Raw genomic sequence first — 21076 nt, 5'->3', positions numbered from 1 at the left:
CCTATTTAAAGCACCAGGCACAGTGGAAATCACTAGAGTAACCTGGCTCATGGTCAGGAAGTCATCAATATTTGTGAAATAGGTGTAATATTTTCCTGACACCACCCTAATCTCTCTCTTCTTTCTGCCTCCCCCCTTCTCCCTGCAGGTCTTTTTCTGGAGTGCTGAGGGGCAGGTTATGGGCAGGACTGCCTCTGGCCCGCACCATGAAGCCTGAACCTGCTTCGGCTCTGCCCTGGGCCCTGCTCGGCCTGAGCACTCAGCTTTGGGCTGCCCCGCTCCCTGCAGCCCCCTGCTGCTAGGAGGTAAAACTTCAGCGCTGGTCCTTGGCCTGTTTCTGTCCTTCACCTGGCTCACCTCACCACCACTCACACCTCCTCCATCACGGCACCCCCACCCCAGCCCTCTCCCCGGCCTCCCTGGCTGGGGCGTTTGGGGGTCCGTTGGGAGGAGTGCATTGCTGAAGCCTTCCACCCGCCGTGTACCTTCTCCTCCTCGAATCAAGGCCTCCGGATCCACATGGATAGCTGAGATCTTTTCTTGGAGAAGGACACTTTGCTCCTCACTCCCGTTCCCCACTTTCCCACCTGACTTCCCTCCTCTTCTGCCGCCCTGCCGCCTTCCTCTGCCGCTTCCTTGAATCTCTTGCTCGTGCGCCCATCTGGGGCCGTCTTGTTCACGTTCCTTCTTCCTCACCCTCTGGGTATCGGTGCGCGTGCGCCTGCGCCTGCTTCCTCTCGTGTGCTCTCTGTGCCCCCAGCCCGTTTCCTCTTCCTCTCTCCCTTCCGCCGCCAAGGGGGATTGTCCCCCGAGGGCTGTTCCCCCCGTCCGCCTGCCCCTCCGGGCTCCGTCCTGGCTGCCACGATGAGCTTCACCGCCAACTCGGTTTTCTTCACCCTGAAGGTGAGCGTCCTGCTGGGGTCGCTGCTGGGGCTCTGCCTGGGCCTCGAGTTCATGGGCCTCCCCAACCAGTGGGCCCGCTACCTCCGCTGGGATGCCAGCACGCGCAGCGACCTGAGCTTCCAGTTCAAGACCAACGTGTCCACGGGCCTGCTCCTTTACCTGGACGACGGCGGCGTCTGCGACTTCCTTTGCCTTTCCCTGGCGGACGGCCGCGTGCAGCTCCGCTTCAGCATGGACTGTGCGGAGACCGCCGTGCTGTCCGACAAGCAGGTGAACGACAGCAGCTGGCACTTCCTCATGGTGAGCCGCGACCGCCTGCGCACGGTGCTGGTGCTGGACGGCGAGGGCCAGGCGGGCGAGCTGCAGCCTCAGCGGCCCTACATGGATGTGGTCAGTGACTTGTTCCTTGGCGGGGTCCCCGCGGACATACGACCTTCTGCCCTGACCCTTGATGGAGTACAGGCCATGCCCGGCTTCAGAGGATTAATCCTGGATCTCAAGTATGGCAACTCAGAGCCTCGTCTTCTGGGGAGCCAGGGAGTCCAGTTGGATGCCGAGGGGCCCTGTGGTGAGCGTCCCTGCGAAAATGGGGGCATCTGCTTTCTCCTGGATGGCCACCCCACCTGTGACTGTTCCACCACCGGCTATGGAGGCAAGCTCTGCTCGGAAGGTAAGACCTTCTTCCCTAGCCCTCTCTTACTGGAGACCCACCCACTGGGTTGGGTGAGGCCTGAGACCCTTGATAGAAACCAACACTGTCATTGAGGGCCACCTTTAGTTACGTGTTAGATGATCGGGTCCCTTTCCCTGAGGAGGGGGTGGAAGTCCTTTGATGGCTGTCCATGGAACACCCACCAGATCTCAGCAAGAGGAGGGTCCTGGCTGCTCAATCACGGGCTCCTTACTCAAAGGGCGAGATGGAGCAGACTGCAGGATGTGCGGCCCAGCCCAGCTCCTTCCATTGGAGCATAGCTCAGCAGGGTTAGCACAGAGTAAGAAGTCCAGTAGAAATGGGCAAAGTGGCTATGTCTGTCCCTCCTGATCCCTGGAGAGTTGGACCCTTAGGACGGGTGGGAGATTCCCCATCATTCCCTCCTTAACCCCCAGGATGAAGAATGCCCATGCAAAGGAGAGTGAGGGTGGATGGATTGCAGGCCATGCTTGGCCTGCTGTGACCCCAGCCCTTCCACTTGCTCCCCCTCCCCAGTCTTTGGGGGAAGTGTCTGGAGGGTGAATGAAGCGACTGGCGATGGGCCTCCTCACCACCTCATTCTAGCAGCAGGATTTTTCACATGAGGTTCTTCTTTCCTGTCCTCCCTTCACCTGTCCCCGTACTGAGAATGGTACAGGAAAGCACAGAGACTGACAGGACCCTTGTCCAGCCAAGTGCCTGAGGGAGCTAGCAATACTCAGCATAACCTTGGAGAGCCTCCCAAGTTCAACTACAGCTTCCCAGGGAAAGGGAAGCGGGAACTCAGGCCTAAAGACTTGGACTGTCCTCACCTCATTCACTGAATTCTGACTGTTTGGGATTATATGTGAGAGAAGTGGTCCAGACTGTACTTTGACAAATACTTAAAATCCAGATTCCTGGACTCCAAGACTCACTGAAGGCCTAGCTTTGAGCAGAAGGAAGTGTTGACATGACGAAGAACATGAGAACTGACCACAGGGGTATGTGTGTTGGGAGGCTGGGATGAGGAAGAGGTAAGGAAGGTCTCTTTTCTCCTATTCTTTTGGTGTCAAGTCCTGGATTCTTCTAGAAATGTGTCTCTCCATGGAGGTGGTGGGATGGTCTAGGGCAGAACAGTGGTTCTCAACCTTGGCTGCACATGTTAGGATCACTTAGGGGAGTTCAACAACTCTCGGGCCACCCTCTGGACCCATTCGATCAGCGTTTTGGGGGGGGTGGGATCCAAGCACCTTTTTTAAACTCCTTGGGTAATTCCGTTGTGCAGCCAAGATTGGGAAGCAGTAGGACCGTCAGGTAGGTGGGGCCAGATGAGTGGCTCAGCACTGACTCCCAGGATTTCTTCCTTCCGGTGCGGCACCTGCCTTGTGGTTTGTAATTAAAAAGAGCGTCTTCAAGGGTTCCTGAAACTGTCCCACAGCAGCCCAGCCAGCCTAAAGCAGGTTGTAATTGATATGAACTTTAGCCACAACTATTAAATTTTCTTTTAAATCAAAGCAAAGTTTATTTCACAGGTGGTTCATGCTGGTGACTAGGACACCTTGATGGGTCTTATTGGAGGCCCCTTTGTAGGTCATGTAGGGGCTTCTGTGGAAGCCCTCCCCAGGTCTCTGTGGCTGCTTTCCCCAGCTGGGCTGCTCTGGGCATTGCGTCTCCCTTCCCGTGGGTGGGCTGCAGGAGAGGGAGATTCAAGACATGATGCCACCTTTTTTTGGCTTCTTTTTCCCCCACGGAGCCCACTGGAAAAGCGGATGGGAAGAGGAGCCGAGGCAACCCCAACCACAAAGCCACTTTGGGAATGTGGTTATTGAAGCACTTCTTACAAGCAGGTGCCTTCTGGAGCTGACTGCTGTTCCAAAGCTTCTTGGCTTTGGAGAAAGTTCTGCCTGAAGACGCTGACATGATCACTTGTTTTCTCATTCGCCCAAAGGATCTGTTCTGTTCTCAGAACTTGCATTGAAAGCTGGCATTCTTCCTTTCTAGGGACTAGGGTGTTTGCAAGTGTGTTGTTAACTTGCTGATTATCCCTGATTGCATTTTTTGTGTTTAAAAAGAACTCATTTCCTCTGGGCAGGTCTGGATCAGCACTTTTCTCCAGGAAGAATCTCTATGCTGTATATGTGTACAGTTTGTCTTCTCTCTCTTTTGGGGTGTGTGTGTGTGTGTGTGTCTGTGTGTGTGTGTCTGTGTATGTTTCAGGTCTCCAGCGACATTTCTTTAGAGCAGATTGTAGGCAGTCAATTTTTTAAATAGCGAAATACAACATGGATGTTTTAATAATAGTTCTTTCTGCAGGGTTCAGATCGTCTAGGGGCTGTGGATTGATACTTCTATCCGAAGAAGGCAAACACACAGCACAGCTCATTTAGTCTCCTGATACATAAATAGAGTAAATGAACTCTGTAGGAACAGTAACACTTGGTTGGCTTGGAACAGAGCAGTGCAAAGGTTGAGGGGAGTGTAGGTGATGGGGGATATAGCAGAATTCACTGTTGATAACTTGCAGCCTGTTGATCCTGGTAATTGTCATCATGTCTAACCAATGACAAAAATCGCATCGCAGGCTTTTAGAAAAGATCTCTCTCTCCACACATAGTTAATTCTTAGGTAGTAAGTGGGGGTGAGGGGAGGATACTCACCTGTAAAATATTAAGGGGAAAAAATTACAGCAGCTGCTAATTGTCAAGCAGATGTGCATACCCTAAATAAATAACCTAAATAACCCCCCCCCCCATTTTCCTAAAGATGATGTGGTGAAGTGGGTAGTGAGGGTGCAGCCATTGCCCACCCTGCCCCCTTTCAACTACACATGTCATAGACCTGAAAGCCAGGTACTTATTCCCAGCGGTGGGTCCTGTGGACCAGGCATCTGATTGTCCCCATTTGTAGGAGAGGCCTTGACATGTGATCGTGTGAGGGCTTGTACCCAGGTTGGAAGATCCGTTCTGTAGTTCATGCTTTAGCAGTTCAGGAGCAGGACGAGCTGGGAGGGCTCCTGCAGCTTTGGATGGATGTGGTCGGGGCCTGTTGGAGGCGCTCTCTCTGGTCCATTAGCTGCTAGCATGCCCGCGGCATTGATGTTTGCTTGGCCTGTCTGGCTCTCCATGCCTTGATGGCTCCAAAATGTTTCCACGCTGCACCCTGGGAAGAATGCACAGATGGGCCCATCTCCTTTATGTGCTTTGGGCTGTTTTGATCCCCCAGTGGGTATTTCTCTAGGGAAGACCCACAAGACACTGGAGATAGCTGTCATGAGCAAGTTGGGCTTGGAGGGTCAGAGGTCATGGTCTTCTATCATGTGGTGAAATGTCACTCTCTCTGGCTGCAGGCTGAACTCCACACAGCCTGCTTGAGAAAACTTCATTCCAAGACTCCCAACCTAATTAACGGTCACATTGAACATTCTAGCATGTGATGGAGAAGAGGTCCCAGAGTTTTACTTCTAGGTGTTAGGTTTATAAATAAAATGTTTTGGTGCTCAACTTCAGACTTGTTCATGTTGACGTTTAATCTTGCCTTTTTAGTAAGGGTCTTGGAGGACAGAAGAAGGACAGATAGTTCAAAATGATTTTAAAATTATGCATACCTGTCATGGAAGATAGTCGGGCTACCGCATAGCGTATTCACTGGTTTTGGTCTAGCCCCGTCTGTCCCGTTATGGGTAGCCTGGGAGTTCATTGGGCAATGAAGAGGTATCCTGAGCTCCCCCTAGAGAACCATCCCCGCATGGGTCATTGAGAGTTTATTATTACCTTGAAATGAGTTTAAAATTGAGTGTTTATTTTTAAACCATTCTTAGTTATGAATGTGCATGCTTTGAATTTCTTAACAGTCTTAACGGTCAGGAAGAATTGATTCACTTCTAAGGTGTGTACGTTTCGGGACCAGGCTTACTGAAGAGCTCATTTAGCGTGACGTCAGCCTGTTGCCGGTGGGGTAGGGCCAGGGAAAGATGGAGAAGGCATCACATGTTGATTTCTCCTTCCAAGTCTCATTACGTGGGCCAGCTTACGTCACATACCACTTGTATGTCCACATTTTTAGGTTCATTCAGTGAAGATTCATGAGGTCTTATTCACTTGGGGAAAAAAAAAGTTCATTGTCTGCTATTTCTTCCTGCTGCCTTGGGCAGGTGCCCAGACCAGAAGCTGCTGTCTGTAGTCTCAGCTCTGAAGTTTTCAGGTGTTTCGATCTCACAGTGAGGTATAGGGGTGGGTGTCAGTGGTGGGGGCCCGAGCCTTATTACAAGCACATTGTCGAGTGGTACCCAAGGGCCTCCCTTTCCCATCCCTCCTGCTGTCTGAAACTGATACCCTACCCAGGTTGGTTGGATTGATGGCTCAACACCGCTGTGTGGCTTTGGTATGCCTTCCTGAAAGTGGGTTTCAGTTACTTTTCTTTTCATTGAGAATTTTGTGACTCTTCTCCCATTTATCAAAGCCAGAACTGGGATGGAATGGTACACCAAGAGACTGCTTGCCCCTGAGCATTTACCGTGGGCCAGAAACAAAGGATGCTGGCCCCAGCTGATCCCTCTGTTCTGGGCATTTGTGTAAGAACTCAAACATCTCTCCTTCCCCTCCCAGTGCACTTCCTGCCAGAATTGTAACATGGCATTGTTGTCCCTAACCTGTGTCACCCCTGTCTGGCCTGGGGGTGGGGGCTGAGGGGAGTGGTGAGTAATCAGAGAGTAAAGACTGTCTCCTTGCAGAATCCTTCTCCCTGGTGTGGAGACGGTGGCACAGACGGGAGGCCTTACAACATGCACAAAAGAGAACTGTGGCTTCGGAGACTTGATTCCCACCCAGCATTCAGGCGTTAGGTGGGACCAGCCCAGCCAGCCAGCAGGGGCTGTCGCTAAACGGAGCCTGAATAGGGGTCTGATTGCTCCTTTTTCCTCCTCTTCTCCTGATTACCAAGTGAGATTTCCTGGGTATGCTGTATACTAAATGGCAGAGCGGCCGCCCGCCACTTGCACCAATTATCCCTCTTTTAACTGCCGAGGGAAGAGCAATTTTTTTATGCCCCCCCTCCCCAGTAGCATCTCTGCCTCCTTTAAAGAAATAAGACCCCTTTCCCTTGTTCCCCCTTCAGTGGGGGTGAGAACAGTCTTCTTTCTCCCTGTGCAGTCTGCACACCAGCTGCAGGCTGCAAAGGGGGTGCACGCCGGGTAAATGCTTCGTCCGAATTCAGCAGAGTTGAGGGTCACGCAGGCGTTTTGCCAAGAGCCTTGGAGTGGCACGTGAGCTTGCATTTGCATTTGGTAATGAGACACCACAGGCCCGGCACTGGGGGCTAATTATCTTCATGGCCCCTATCTCCCCTTGCAGGCTGCCTGGGAAAGATGGTTTCCAGTTCCTGGGGCAGCTGCCCATCAGCTGGGTCCTCTGCCCCCTTCACAGGACAGAAGAGATGGGCCGGGGCTGTGCTTGGAGGATAGGACTGACATGCCCTCCCCGATGACTCCTATTGTCCTGCAGTGTGTGTCCTGTGCGACAGGCCCAGAGGTAGAGCTGGCGTGAGAGGCTTTGGGGCAGGGCTGTGAGGGTCAGGTATCCTTTCTTGGCTAAAACTAATAATGATGTTAGTATTACTATTACTGAGTGCCACCATGTGCCTGACAGTCTGGGTGCTTTATATACATTGTCTCATCTAATCTTCAAGGCACTCCTGTGTGGTTGATACCATTCCCTAGTGCCATTTTACAGACGAAAATGAGGAGCAGAGAAATCTGGAACTTGAATAAGGTTTAGTGTGGGTGTTAAGGGCATGGCTTTTAGAGTGAAAAAGATTGGACTTAAATCTGGGCTTGTCCACTGACAAGTTGTGTGTCTTTGGAGAAGGTTTTAGAAGCTTCAGTAGTCTCATCAATAGTAGTAATAATAATAATAATAATAATAATAATAATATCAGCTAACACTCAAGGAGTACTTGTTCCATGTCTGTACATATTGACTGCTTTCCAGGAATTAACTCTCATAAACTTCACAACCACTCAATACACCGTCACTCTCATTTTGTAGACAAGGACAAGAGTTAAATAATTCCTCCAGGGTCACACGGCTAATAAGAGGCAAAGCTGGGGCTTGTATCCGGGCAAGCTGGCTTCAGAGCCCACAGGTAACCAAAACACTCTGCCTTGCAGCAAAGTGGGGATAAGAAATCCTACATCATGGAGTTGTCGAGAGCATGAAATAAGATGAAACGTATTGAGTCATCTACACAGTCTTTGGGAAAGAACACGTCCGGACTCTGGGCTGTTGGTCTCCCGGTGCTTGTAAGAATGAACTGTGTGCCAGTTTGGTTTCACAGAAGGTTGGAGCTTCCCTGTGAGTACCCCGCCTCCGCCATTTTCCTTCACCCCAGTTTGAGAAATGGCAGAGATAAAAGGAGGGGAATCCAGTTTTGTTGCCATTTTGCCCCTGCCAAAGAGCACTGGGACACTGATAATGGTCGTGCCTGTTGGACTGTATTCGGACCTCTTTGCAAACGTGTGGTGTTCTGGCCCCCAGAGCAACCCAGTGATGCAGGTCGGGCAGCCTTTATCATCCACTGAATAGGTGAGGGGACTCAGACCCGAGGTGCCGGTGAACTTGTTGTGGGTACGAGGGCAAGCTTGGATGCTGCCTGTTTGGCAGGTGTCTCTGAGACCTGGAAACCCAGATCCCCAACATGGCATTTTATTTCTGCTCCTAGCCTCCCTTCATTAACACAAATGGCCTGTGTCTCGATCGTGAAATGGAGCGTTGCCTCCCTGGATGCTGGTGATAAGCAAAATGTCAAACTCCTGGTGTAGGAGGTTATCAGCTTGGTCAGTCCCGGGAGCCTTGCTCCTCCCAGGCAGACAAAAAGAGAGAATATGAGAGAATGCGAGAGAATGAAATGAATGTCTCTGAGTGGTTGATTCCCACCCTCAAGACGCTGGTTTGAAGTGAAGTGACCGGGGGTTGGACCCACGGGTCCCGAGGCCCTCAGAGCACCGTGCACTGCGCTACACCGAATGGAGCGTCGCTGGATGGCATCACCTCTTCAGACCTAACCTTTGGTTTCCCAAGTACCAGGAATCGCGCAGCGCCCCATCCAGGGTTGGCGGTAAAAGATGGAGCCCCTGGATTACACCGTCAGACTCCTTTTTGCCCTGCTGCTGCCTTCTGAGTGTCTTCACAGCAACAAAACCAAACTCTCTTTCTCCGAGTTTATTTTTCTCTTTTCCTTTGTGTGTGGGGGAGGGGAGACCATTACAGAGGCGGACTCACCACAAAATAAGACCTTTCATACATCCTCACTTACGTGGTCCCTTCCAAGGTGGGAATACAAATTTTGTATTCGTGTTTTTTTTTTCTTAAGGAATCCCCATTATCATAAGCTTCCAACCCCACTGCTGTGGCTCCGTCTCTGTTCAGACTTGTTGCTGCCCAGTGACAGCAATGTTGCTCTGGGTGTACCTGTGAGTCCCCAGTGACCTATGACCCTTCATCACAGACACATTTTCCTTCATTTCCTAACCAGCAGGGCAGGAAGAGCCGTGGAGAGGGAGCGTGGAGGATGAAGGGCATCTAGGAATATCGTGTGGGAAGGCAGGGGAAGGCGTCTAGGATATCCAGTGCGTAGAGAGGACGTGTTTGGAAATGTTTGCTGTCGATGCAGAGGAACATGCTGGTGTGTCAGAAGAGGGGGAACCCCCATCCCCCTCCTGAGCTTTTCCCGCTGAAGTTGGGATGTTTGGTTCCCTGCGGCTCGCTGGGGGGCTGTGTTACAGGTGACAGGCTGTGGCTGACAGAGGAGAGGGACAAAGCATGGCTCTGCAGGCCTGTCTCCATGATCTATTTGGAAACTGACAGTGCCAGTGGGTTGTCATTACTGCTGTTGTTCTCCAGAAATTGATGTCTTTGGGTGACCTATTTAAAAGCAATACGGGGCCCCCTTTAACTGTGTCATCATCTATATCTGCTCTCAGACCTCCACCGCTGTCCACAATGTTCCTAAATAATGTATTTTCCAATTAAAAAAAAAATTTTTTTTAACTCAGGAACCAGTACTAGCAAGCTTTTAAAAACAAGTTGATCTCCCAGTCATCCAGTCAAACCGCCCAGCTCTGCTCTGTGATAAAACTTACTTTGCATGTGGTCCTAGAAACTGTGAACGTATCAGCTCTTTTGTGGGGGGTGGGGGGAATGCTGTACTTTGCGAGGGTACGCAAGGGCCTCGGGAGGGTGGAAATGAAAGAAAGGCAGGAACGTGAGGCAATGGGAAACTCCCGGTTTAGGCTACGAAATGCATTTAGGATCCTTTTAGTTTTACAGAGGCTCTGACTGAAGTGTCTTTGTTACCTAAGATGATTCTGAGGAGCTTTTCCTTCAAGTTTCTCGTGAGACTCTATGCATCGAATCTTCTCCTGACATTTTTGCCCCTTGTCTGCCAGTTTGGTTCTCCTGAAGTGGTTCTGTTTGCAGGTGCAAGGTTCTTAGAAGACAGAGTTTCAATAGTCCCATGGTTGTCAGCAGTGCTAAGGCTGGTGTCTTCGCTCTCTCAGGTAGTGCGTTCCAGGCAATTCTATAACGTCTCCTCCAGGTGTTATTGGGAATGTGTTGTCTGCAGCCCCTGGAAAATAGACAAAGTACAGTGAGAGAGTGTAGAGCTTCTTTAGTTAATAAATTGCTTTAAAATAAAAACGATACCCACCCTTGTGAGGAGGGACCAGCCAGGCTGACATCACGTGTCTGCGATCCAAACAGTGGAACAGGGCTGGCAAGGCAGGGAGCTCGCCAGACTCTCACGATTTTTTCCTTCCTCCTCATTCCCTCAGGCTTCTTCCCTTTCTGGAAGGGGTCCTGCCTCTTGCATGGTTAGCCTTGGACAGCTAAAGGAATGGGGAAGGGTGGGTTTAAAGGCTGTTAAGCCTCTCACCCATGGGATTCCTGAAAGACTAATCGTCACCTAGTATACTTGCTGCGTCTAGGTCAGGAAAGGCAAGGGTGGAGTTCCGGCTGAGGCGATGTGCTGGGAGGCCCTTCTCACTTTTAAGGAGCCACACGGAAATCTGAGGGGACTCTGGTGCTGGAGAAGAAATATTCTGTGAGGGATGAAGCACAGATCCCATGACCCATGTGGAGGACAGTAAGACATTTACATCACCCTCTATCATGGCTTGGCCTGTGTAATGCACTGGAAACCAAGTGCATCGTCAAGAATACATTGTCAAGAATCATGGGATGATAACTTTGGAGGGGATTTTCAGTGTCATTGGGTCCAACTACTCTTTTCCCATCCTCTTCTCCACTGTGTAAGACATTCCTCCTCTTCTCCAAAATAACCCTCGTCAACTGCAGTGACGGCTGGGGCTCAGTGCTTCTCAGGGCAGCCTAACGTATCTCTGGTCACTGCTGAGGATCAGGAGCCAGCTCTTCCTCCATGGGGCTGCAGTCATCTTCTAGCCACTTCCTCACTGGTCCCCATTCTAATTAAAGCAGTCTGACCTTTGCAGCGGGCCATGCGGGTGAGGGGATGGATGGGTCATAACATTTCTGGATGATGCTTTGCAAGAGTTAACTCTTGTGTCAAGAAAAATTCATAAGGGATTCTCTAATAGGCACTGGTGGTACACAAACCACTGAGTTATTTAGAATTAACTGCTTGTGATTAATCTTAAACAATGTAGGAGGGATTGATGTGGGAAGAGACTCTGAGGTAAGCAGGTGATTCACGCTCCAGTCATTTTGTTCCTAGGGAGCTTGCCCTCTGAAAGAGTCATGGTTGGCCCCATCTCTGGCTCTATTGTCTGTGCCTCATTTCATCCCCCTAAGATGCCCCATCTTCATACCCAGCTAGCTTTGCAGCATCTCTGATTTCCCAGGGACCCCCTCCCCTGACCCCCCCCCCGGAAATCTCTAATAGCTCGATAGTAAGATGAGAAGTTCTAGAATGCCATGGAGTAGCATAAAGTGGAATTGGATTGGACTAGCTTAACAGGCCTATCCTGGCATCCAGGGTTGGACAACCCAACGGATTTCAAGGTTTTGCTAAAAATTTTAACAGGATAGTTTTAAAGAAAAAGGTAAGGTCATGAGATGAAGCAGGATTGAGTAGCTGCTCCTGGAAACTGGCCCTGAAGCAAATGCCCTTATCCAAAAATGCTTCCATCCCTCCAGGTTGCCCTGGGTAGCCCATGTTTTTGGCCCTGTTGGGCAGAAGTCTCCTAGGGAGCGGGATTAGGGAGAGCTGGAAGATGTTGCTCCCACATTGACATTGACTGGAAACCTGCCAAACAAACTCTCTGCACCCTAAAGGGGGTGAGGCTATCTTGGCGCTCAGCCACCTCCTCATTGATAGTCATTTTACTGACACTGCGGCAAAGAAAGGAGAACTCATCTCATAATTTGGTGATTTAAAATAGTTTACTTTTTAAAAAAATTTTATTTTTTTGAGAGAAAGCACATGGGGTTGGGGGCGGGGCAAAAGAAGAGGGAGAGAGAATCTTAAGCAGGCTCCACACCCAGCGTGAGTCTGATGTGGGGCTCGATCTCATGATCCTGAGATCATGACCTGAGCCAAAATCAAGAGTTGGAAACTTAACCAATTGAACCACCCAGGCACCTCTAAAATAGTTTTTTTTTTTTTTTTAGAGCGAGAGAGAACATAAAATAGTTTACTTTTAAGAGCAAAGCCCACAGATCGTTTTGAATCTAAGCTTGAAATGTACCCAGAGTCACAGGCTTCTATTCCGTGGTCTCATTGTCCCCCCAGGCTTCATGGACCACACGCATGTGCTGGGAAGTGGGCATGGCCATCTCACATAGTCATGTAAGAACTGCCACGTGGGCAGATGGTTGAGTGTAGTGGCTGTAGGAACTTTGCAGTTCGCTCCTCCTGATGTGGAGTGTTCAGCCTTGTGTTCATGCAGGTGGGGGCCGTTTCTCCCCCATGTAGAATATATAACCAGTGGCTGTGTTTTCACGTGTCCTTTTGCTCCCTTTGCCTTTCATATTCTAAATGCAAGCTGCGGTAACTCAGCTGAGTTTCCTGATTCTTGTTGCAGGAGTGTATGTAAGGAGGTACTCTCTTTGAGAACTCTGAGACCGGAAACTGAGGGAATACTGTTTCCCTTTGTTAATTACTGCACGTACGGGCTTGTGTGCTAAACTGCATGTTTTCCGTTTGTGACAAACAGCAGGTGCTCAATAAATGTTGCATTAATAGAGCACATTATATGTGTGTGTGCGAGTGCTTTCAGGTTTTATACGCATACATATGTGTCACATGCTCACTAGCACATCTGATGCATGGATGCAGGTTCCTAACAATGTGAGTTTAGTAATATCTGTTTAATAATTTAACCAGTGTGTCAGATATGAGTTGGACTGCAGTGGCATGGGCCACCGCTGGAAACACATTCTCTCTTTTAATGGAAAAAGTGGCATGTGTCCTGTGGGGCAGTTTTCATTGAATTTGTGCCAAGCACATACACATTCTACCTGATTTGATCCAGTTGAAGACAGAAAAGACTTCCTTGTTTGTTTACAAACCAATGGTTTCCTGTAACAATTACAGGCAGCAGCCAGCCTGGGACCATGTAAATGCTTGTGCAGTGGCTGTTTGAGGCAGACATGTGGTTGTCAGTGGAGATGGAGAGGCCCCATTAGCTTGTGTGGATTCCCTGGAGAAGACGAGGCTCACTGGGGACAGGATAATTGTCCTCGGATATCAGAAGAGCTGCCATGAAGAGGAGGGAGTAGACACTGAGCGGGAGGGTTGAGAGATCAGAGCTACAGAGAAAGAATCCTGATCCTAGAGCTGTTGGACCATGCGTCCCTCCGTCCCCGGAGGGGATGCAGTGGGTGCTGGAGTGATAGCTGTCAGTGTGTGCTGCTGTGTACGTATGGGCCTTCAGACCAAGGACACCATGCTTCTGGGGATCTCAGCCTGCAGGACCGCCCTTGTTTGATCATGTTCGTCCTCTGGCTTTCGGGGGGGGTGGGGTGGGAAGATGACTCTCGAGGTCACTGGCCTTAAAATGGGCACATGAAAGACCATTCTTTGGGGATATGGGAAAGAAATAATGAAATGTATAGCTAACTTATTCGCAAATTATTTGTAAATAAATACACATCTTTTGGAAGAACACACTAAAATTATTTTTTCTAATAGGGAGTTTGTTTAGAAAGGTTTGGAGGCCGCTGATTAATACTCAGGTTTACGTTGATCTCTCTTTAGTTGATTATAGTTGCTCTTGGTCTCCTGTTACAATTGCTCACCCCCTGGGGGCTTGCAGCTTTCAGGTGGAGGCTGGTGCCGGTGGCATGTGTATCGGACTCTTCTCTGTCTTCAGCCCTGTGTGTGGTGGTCTAGGTTGACTTGGCCAGCAGGTTTTGGAGGGCCCCACGGGAACACATTCTGGTCCTACCTCCCTCCTTCAGAGCCCTCACTGTTTGGAATTACTAATACTATCTCAGAGCTCCTTTCACCATAAAATCATGGCATCTGCAGGGGCAATTTTGGAGTGTGGAAGAGAACAGTCTTTGAGGTATCTTTAAGCATTTACAAAGGTCATCTGTTTACTGGAATAAGTACACTCTTCTGACATCCGTGGAGGGAGTATTTGTTATGTATCGGCGAGGTCCCTGCCCAACTGGAGCTTGTGGTCTAGTTGGGAAGCCTGTCAAGCCAGGAGGTACAGCACGCATTGGAGCTGCTGAAGTACGAGGTAGAATGTAAGGAGAGTAGCTCAAAAGGGAGCGTCCCACCATGTTTGGGGTGGGAGGACATTTCACACTTGGACTTGGAAGATTTGTTTGGTAGACTGCGTGGGGGGGGGAGAAGGGCGTTTCAGGGCAGCCTTGTGAACCAGTAGTTTGCAGTAGTAAATGCGGCTGGATTGAAGGACTGAGGCCAATGGGCAAATACTAAGGGGAGTTAGGCAGGATGGGTCTTGGTGCTTTGTGAGGGTTTGGAACATCATTTTTTCCTGCAGTTGGGGGCTATTGGACATTTTTCAGGTGAGTAATAACAGATTTGAATTTTAAGGAGATGGCTCTAGGGGCAGTTTGCATGATGGATTGGCCGGTGATTGGAAGGCTTAAAGCAGGAAGGCCAGGTGGAGGCTATTGGGTGGTTTTGTTGACAGAGAGCCTGTACAGGAGCAGTAGGGATGGAGGAAAGGTCAACTGCAGAGATGTTAAGGAGAGGAAGTTAATAATTTGCGAGGAAGTGACTTTGAGTGTTGTTGGACTCGGGCTGCCTGGCTCTGCCACATACTATCTGTGCAAACTTGGACAAAGGACAACTTCTCCATTGTGAAATGGGTGTAATAACAGTGCCCACCATTTAGGATTGCTACAAAGTTTAAATGAGATAGCACACTTAGAATGCTTAGAACAATACGTGGCACATAGTAAGCATTCAGTGACTGTTAGCCATTATTACTAATTAGTATCAATTGCTTTTTTTTTTTTTTTACAAAAAGAGTTTTTATTTGAGAGAAAGAGCAGAGCAAGTGAGAACACAGTGGGGGGAGGGGCAAAGGGCGAGGGAGAGGAAGACTTCCCACTGAGCAGGGAGCCCAACGCGGGGCTTGATCTCTCTTTAGTTGATTATATATAGTTACTCAGGACCCTGGAATCATGACCTAAGTGGAAGGCAGACACTTAACCAACTGAGCCCCCCAGGTGTCCCTCAATTATTCTTGAAAAGGGGAAGGAGGAACTTCAATGACATGCCCTACTGGTTGTAGGTATAACTAGGTCAAGAATGTCAGTGGGAGGAACAGATCTGGAGCAAAGGCAAGAGCGAGGTAATAATCAATTTTGGTTTGTCCACACCCCACCTTCTCTTTTGACTCTGTAACATGCTTGCAAGGAGCTGTGCAGAGACAGGTGGGGGCAGTGGTGGTGTTGGGGGGAGGATGGGGTTGGGGACAGACATCAGGGTTGTTGTGCGGGTGAGGGAAGGCTTGCACGTGGATGAGGTCTCTAGGCAAAGAATATAATTGAGAGGTGAAGAAGGTGCAGAACCTTCGGGAACCTTAATATTTAGATAGTAGGAAAAAAGGAATCTGTGAGCTCGATGAAAGTGGATGACCAGAGATGTAGAAGGAAACTAGGAATAAAGGAAAGTTCCTTAAAATTCTTCACTGGTCAATAAATAACTTGGTGGAAGTTGGGGCACCCATTTGAACATAAGAACAGCATCGCAAGATTGCGTAGTTTAGTTTCAAAGACTATTCACATTGGCCTTTCTTCTACCTTCAATGTAGTATGCTGTTCATTTAAGAAAACTTCTACAAACAGAAAGTGAGGTCTCCTATAGAGATGATGAAACAGAGGGTTTTGGATGTTCTTCTCATGATGGACTTTTGGCTCCCAGAACATGAGAATCCCATGGGAATCAACAACTCAAAGATCTGAAAGAAACAGACCCAAAGAAAAAGAAGTGACTTGCCCAAGATCAGCCAGTTGGCATTCTTATTTGTGCTCTGCATTTGAGACCATGTGAGTTACACATGAAATGCCTTGTCCACGTTTTTCTTGGAGTTGGACTTCAAGCTCTAGACGACACCGGCAATGGTGCTCAGTTCAAAGCCACACACCTTCTCCTGGGATTGAGTGAGAGATCCTCTGACTCTGGTCCCTGGAAGCTGAAAGAGCAAGATCCCCCACGATGGGGGCTTTGGTAGCCCCTGGCTCGGCAGCCAGTGATGTAAATGCTGGTAATTAATTCACTTGCGACTTCTCTACCTCTGCCAGGGGTGGGGTGTTTGGAAAGGAAGCGAAATCATTCCTTAAGGAAACTGAGGTTCCGTTCTAGTTGTCTGATTTCTGCCTTCCTCCTGTCTCTGATGCTCTGGGGCTGGGGGTGGTGCTGTGTCCGTTCTCCGAATGCTTGCCATGCATCACCGTTTTCCAGGAATTTCAGGACACAGGAATTTTCGCCCAGCTGTGTTGTGTGTTGCTGTTCAGCAATCTGAAGTTGCTTACCCAGCGCAAGTCAGAATGGGGAGCCTCGGGAGGAGGGGGAACGCCTTCGAACATTTTTCTCAGCAGAAGAAATTGAGGTGTTAGGGGCCCAGCTGGCGTGTGATGGGAACCAAGAAATGGAGCCTGCGTGAGCGTGCATGTTCACATGAAGTCTCTTAGTGATGATGTTATTCCAAAGGCATTCTTCCCACACCCTTCCACAATAATGAGCACTTACTGAGGACCTACTGTGTGTCAGCAGAAGCATGGGGGTAGAGCAGTGAACGAGACAGGCACGCCTTCATGCTGCCCAATTCGCCAAGCAATGATCAGGTGATGGGTACCTTGGAAAGGGAAGCATAGTATAGCAGTGCCCTGTGCATTCAGGGGTCCCTCTTCGAGCCTGGCAGACAAAGACTCAGTGAAGTTCAAGGGTGCGCTGAAGACACTCCAAGGAATCACAGGAGGCCCAGGGATTTTTCTGGACCCTGTGCTCAGGCTGGCTGTCCCAGCCTGAGTCTGCTGGCTGTAAATCACAAGGGGAAGCTGGTAGGCTCAGGGCTGAGTTTGGCTTTGTGCTTGGCTCTAATCCTAGTACTGAGTATGGCCTCCATGATGCCATTTTAATTTCATGGAAATTTTATGATTTATCACTTGCTTATTTTGATAGACTCAATTTAATCATGATGATGATGATGAAGAAGAAGAAGAAGAAGAAGAAGAAGAAAAAGAAAGAAAGAAGAAAGAAGAACTGCTACTACTACTACTACTACTACTCTTCATGTCGGGCACTGGGCTATGTGCTTTCAAACATAACTTCCTTTAATTCTCTCAACTACCCCTATGAGGGAGGTTCTGTTGTTCTTGACTGTAGATGAGGGAACTAGGGTTGAAGAGAGAAAGCCACCTACTAGCCTAAGAAACAAGCCTGGGTGCAAAAGCGGGTGATTACCCTATACGGTGTTTGCAGGTATTAAATGAGATAATGAAGGCAAAGCAGGAAGCAGATTGTTGTCAAATAACAAGATGCTCAACCGATGAGAACCATTGTAGCTATTGATTCCTGCATCAGGCTCTGTGACGGTCGCTGCTAGCCGTTTAGTTAGGACTATCTGCGCACCGGGCACTGTTCTAAGCCCCTTACACACCTGAGCTCATGTAATGCTCACAACTGTTCTCTGAGGAAGTGCTGTGGTAGTCCCATTTCACAGATGGAAATGCTGAGGTCCAGAGACATACACTTATTTGCCTAAGTTCACACTGCCAGTCATTCTCCATTGCAAGCAGGCATTTGAGTTCCAGGGCACGTGCTCTCAGCCATAATGCTGCATGGGAGGTAGTTACACAGCCCCAAATCCATGGCTGTCCTACGTGAACTCCTGAAACAGAACAGGGGGTTCATTTAGCCTCCAGGGACCTGTTTGTCTCTTCTTGGTCCCTTCTTCCCTTCCCCTACACCACTGATTTTTTTAAAGCCAATATGTAGCTAAGGAGAGGTTTGTTTCACAAGAGCTCATTCTCAAGTGGGGCCTCTCAACAATTTTTAGGATGAAATGATAATGTCATGGTTATTATGACAACAAGGAAACATAATAGAGGAGCACCGTGGAAGTGAAAGTGTTACACACAGCAGACAACAAACCGTGGCTCAGACCCTGCATTTCTCCAGTTCAGCCCGTCCCCCAGACTCACTCTCCGCCTAAGAGAGCCTGCTATCCTGTCCCTCACCTCCAATCACCAACCTCCTACAGGCCTGGACCCGAGGAACTATCCACCCAACCGATTTCTACTCCTCCGTCAGATTTCGGCTCAGACCTCACCTCTTCCTGGGACCCCATACCCAGCCCGCTCCATCTGGATGAAGTGGCCCTTGCTGGACTCCTATAGCATCCACCAGAGTATTATAAGTGCGGGGTGACTTACAATGGGCCACTCTGCCAGCAGGTGGCTGGGGCCCTGGCACTAGAGCCCGGGTATTCTAACTCCCAGTCTGGCATCCAGTCCCGTACATCACGCTGAGAAGGGGTAGGTGGCCCAAGAGAACTGGCTGATGCCACACAACACGGGTTCCTGAGCAGAGTGTGTGGTGGTCAGAACAGCTGTAGTGCCTGTCTCAGTGCAGCTTACAAGTTAGAGGAAAATAGCTGTGGAAAACTTAACCCAATATATGCATAATTATAATTGTGATGAGTGCCACAGACGGCAAGAGCAGGGTGGGGGGAGATCCCATGAGAAAAAGGACACCCAGGGAGGCCCCTCTGAGGAGGTGATGGTAAAGATGAGAAGGAACAGGGAGGAAGCATTGGAGGGGGCGACAACTCTTCGTTGTCACTTGTATGGCCTAAGGACAAGACAAGTGCGATTAGTCTAATATCCTGGCAGGATCTGTGTCTTTTATTTGTAAATATTTGTGTGGAATATGGTTGATGGGTCATGCGGATGGATGGAGGGAGGGAGAGAAGGAGGGAGAACGGGGATGGGGAAAGGGAGAAGCTTTCAGTGCGATGGGATAAGGACACTGACCGTGGCTGATAAATGGACATATACAAGGACGCCGCCATCTGGAGTTCAGAACCTTAGAGGTGAGGATTTGGGGATAGAATCTCTGTCTAAAGGAAGCTCTGTGTGGAGAAGGTGAAGATGAAAGACTGCTAGGACAAGAAAGTCAGGGAGTGTCGTTAGCTGCCAGTCCAAAGACACTTGTTCCCCAAATAGCCATACAGTGTGAGGACCACCCACCGCATTTCCAAACAGCTGCCTTTCCCCTGAGCGCTGACTTTCTCGCGCCTGCCCTCCCAGGCGCTCCTGCCTGCCACGCGTGTTTTCCTGGTAGGTGGAGAGGAATAGAGGGGTTGCCCTGGTCCATCCACATTCTTCAGTTATTGTTACCCGGGTCATTTATATTCCAGAACACGTCAACAACTCTCCGTACCTGGAGGAGTACAGTCTGAGGCTGGAACCCACTTGATCCGAAGTGCCCTAGGCTTCCTAGGTTTTAGGCTAACATTTATTGAAAAATTACTATGTTTCAGGCAGTGTGAGTAGCTTTATCTTTTGTCCCCGTGTTAGTGATGAGACGGGAGCACAGAGACTTTTCCCCATCAACCCTCTGCGACAGGCGTGCAGAGGGACGAGAATGGAGTTCTACCATTCTTCAGGAAAATAAGAGAAATAAATATAATGTAGGAAGTTTCTTGTCAAGTCTCATTTTTTTTAAACTTTGAGATTATGCCGTTTTAATTCTTGATATTAAAATGCCTTTTTAAGAAAATGTGGTAATACAGAGTCACCTGGCTGGCTCAGTTGGTTAAGTTTCCGACTCTTGATTTCAGCGCGGGCCATGATCTCAGGGTCGTGGGGGTTGAGCCCTGCTTTGGGCTCCATGCTCAGCATGGGGTCTGCTTGAGATTCTCCCCCTCTGCCTCCGCCCCTCCCTGTGCTTCCACACTCTATCAAAATAAATAAAATAATAATAATAATAATAAATAATATAAATATAAATAAATAATATAAATATAAATAAATAATAATAAATAAATAAATTCTTTAAAAAAAGAAAGAAAAAAGAAAATGTGGTAATACAAAGCATCAGGTTGGGGTTTTTGCTTTTTCTTGGCAAGATAAAAATATAGTCATCCTATGCTAGTTTCCAAAATTACTAAATTGCTTGAAATATATTGTAAGAACGTAAAATCTATTAGTGTGACAATGATTAGTGCAGGTCAGAGGTGGTTCCCATGCTACCTTCCTCCTATGAATAAAGTATTTGTATAATTTTATTCACTTTTTAGTCTGGTCTTCTATCAGAAAAAAAATTGCAACTGGAATGGACCTCTGAGATCATATAATTTATTTTTCTCCAGCATTTATTAAGGTGTTTCGGTTGCACAGTTTGACCTTGAGGCATTTTAACTCTATGTTGGTGTAGTCAGGATTACACAAACCGAAACTTTTTTACCAAAGGGGTATTTTTTGGAGGCAAATGATGTGGAGCTCGTATGATTCCTCAATCCACTTTTTCTCCAGCATCCTTAAACCATTTATTTTTCCAATTCATTTTTATTTTACTGAATTAGTTTTAACCAGATCAGTTCTGCTCCATGTGTCTTCTACAATGCAGATTTGGTTCATCGATCAGTTATTTTTTGGCGTGCCTATCAAATTTTACCTATATAGCTTCTGCCATTGTGAATATTCTTTTGTGGTTGTTATTTCTACCACATCTCATTTTCTCACATCAAATTTGCCAGTCTAAATTTTCTCAAGAATGTTTGATTCTTCCTTCAATTTTTCAGTCAATAACAAATTTTACCATGTGCATTTTTAGCTGCTGTCAGTTCCATTTTGTGTTGATTTTTTTCCCTGACAGGTCTGATTTTTTTTTTCCAGGTCAATTTTTGCAGTTAGAACACTCACATCTTCCTACAGCTAAGGTCAGCCTCTTTCCTAATGATTTTTTTTTTTAAAGCAGGTCTAAAACATACTTGAGGGGTCAAAAATCCAGCGTCCAAATATCCTGTGTCGCTGAGAGAGA

General features: G+C 48.4%; 1 protein-coding gene across 4 annotated transcripts in view; it reads left to right on the top strand.

Moving 5' to 3' along the window:
* The first annotated feature begins 864 nt into the window (after positions 1–864).
* The window catches only part of NRXN3 (neurexin 3), a 1447337-nt gene continuing 1427125 nt past the window's right edge, over positions 865–21076 (top strand). For all 4 annotated transcript variants that reach the window (XM_040641595.1, XM_040641594.1, XM_040641597.1 and 1 more), the window contains exon 1: positions 865–1573. In XM_040641595.1, the coding sequence (XP_040497529.1) occupies positions 865–1573 (709 nt within the window). The remainder of the gene's footprint in view (positions 1574–21076) is intronic.

Source organism: Ursus maritimus, unplaced genomic scaffold (assembly GCF_017311325.1).
Source record: "Ursus maritimus isolate PB19 unplaced genomic scaffold, ASM1731132v1 scaffold_25, whole genome shotgun sequence".
NCBI classification, from domain to species: Eukaryota; Metazoa; Chordata; class Mammalia; order Carnivora; family Ursidae; genus Ursus; species Ursus maritimus.
The sequence above is the reverse complement of the archived record's forward strand: the minus strand, read 5'-3'. Positions and strand labels throughout refer to the sequence as shown.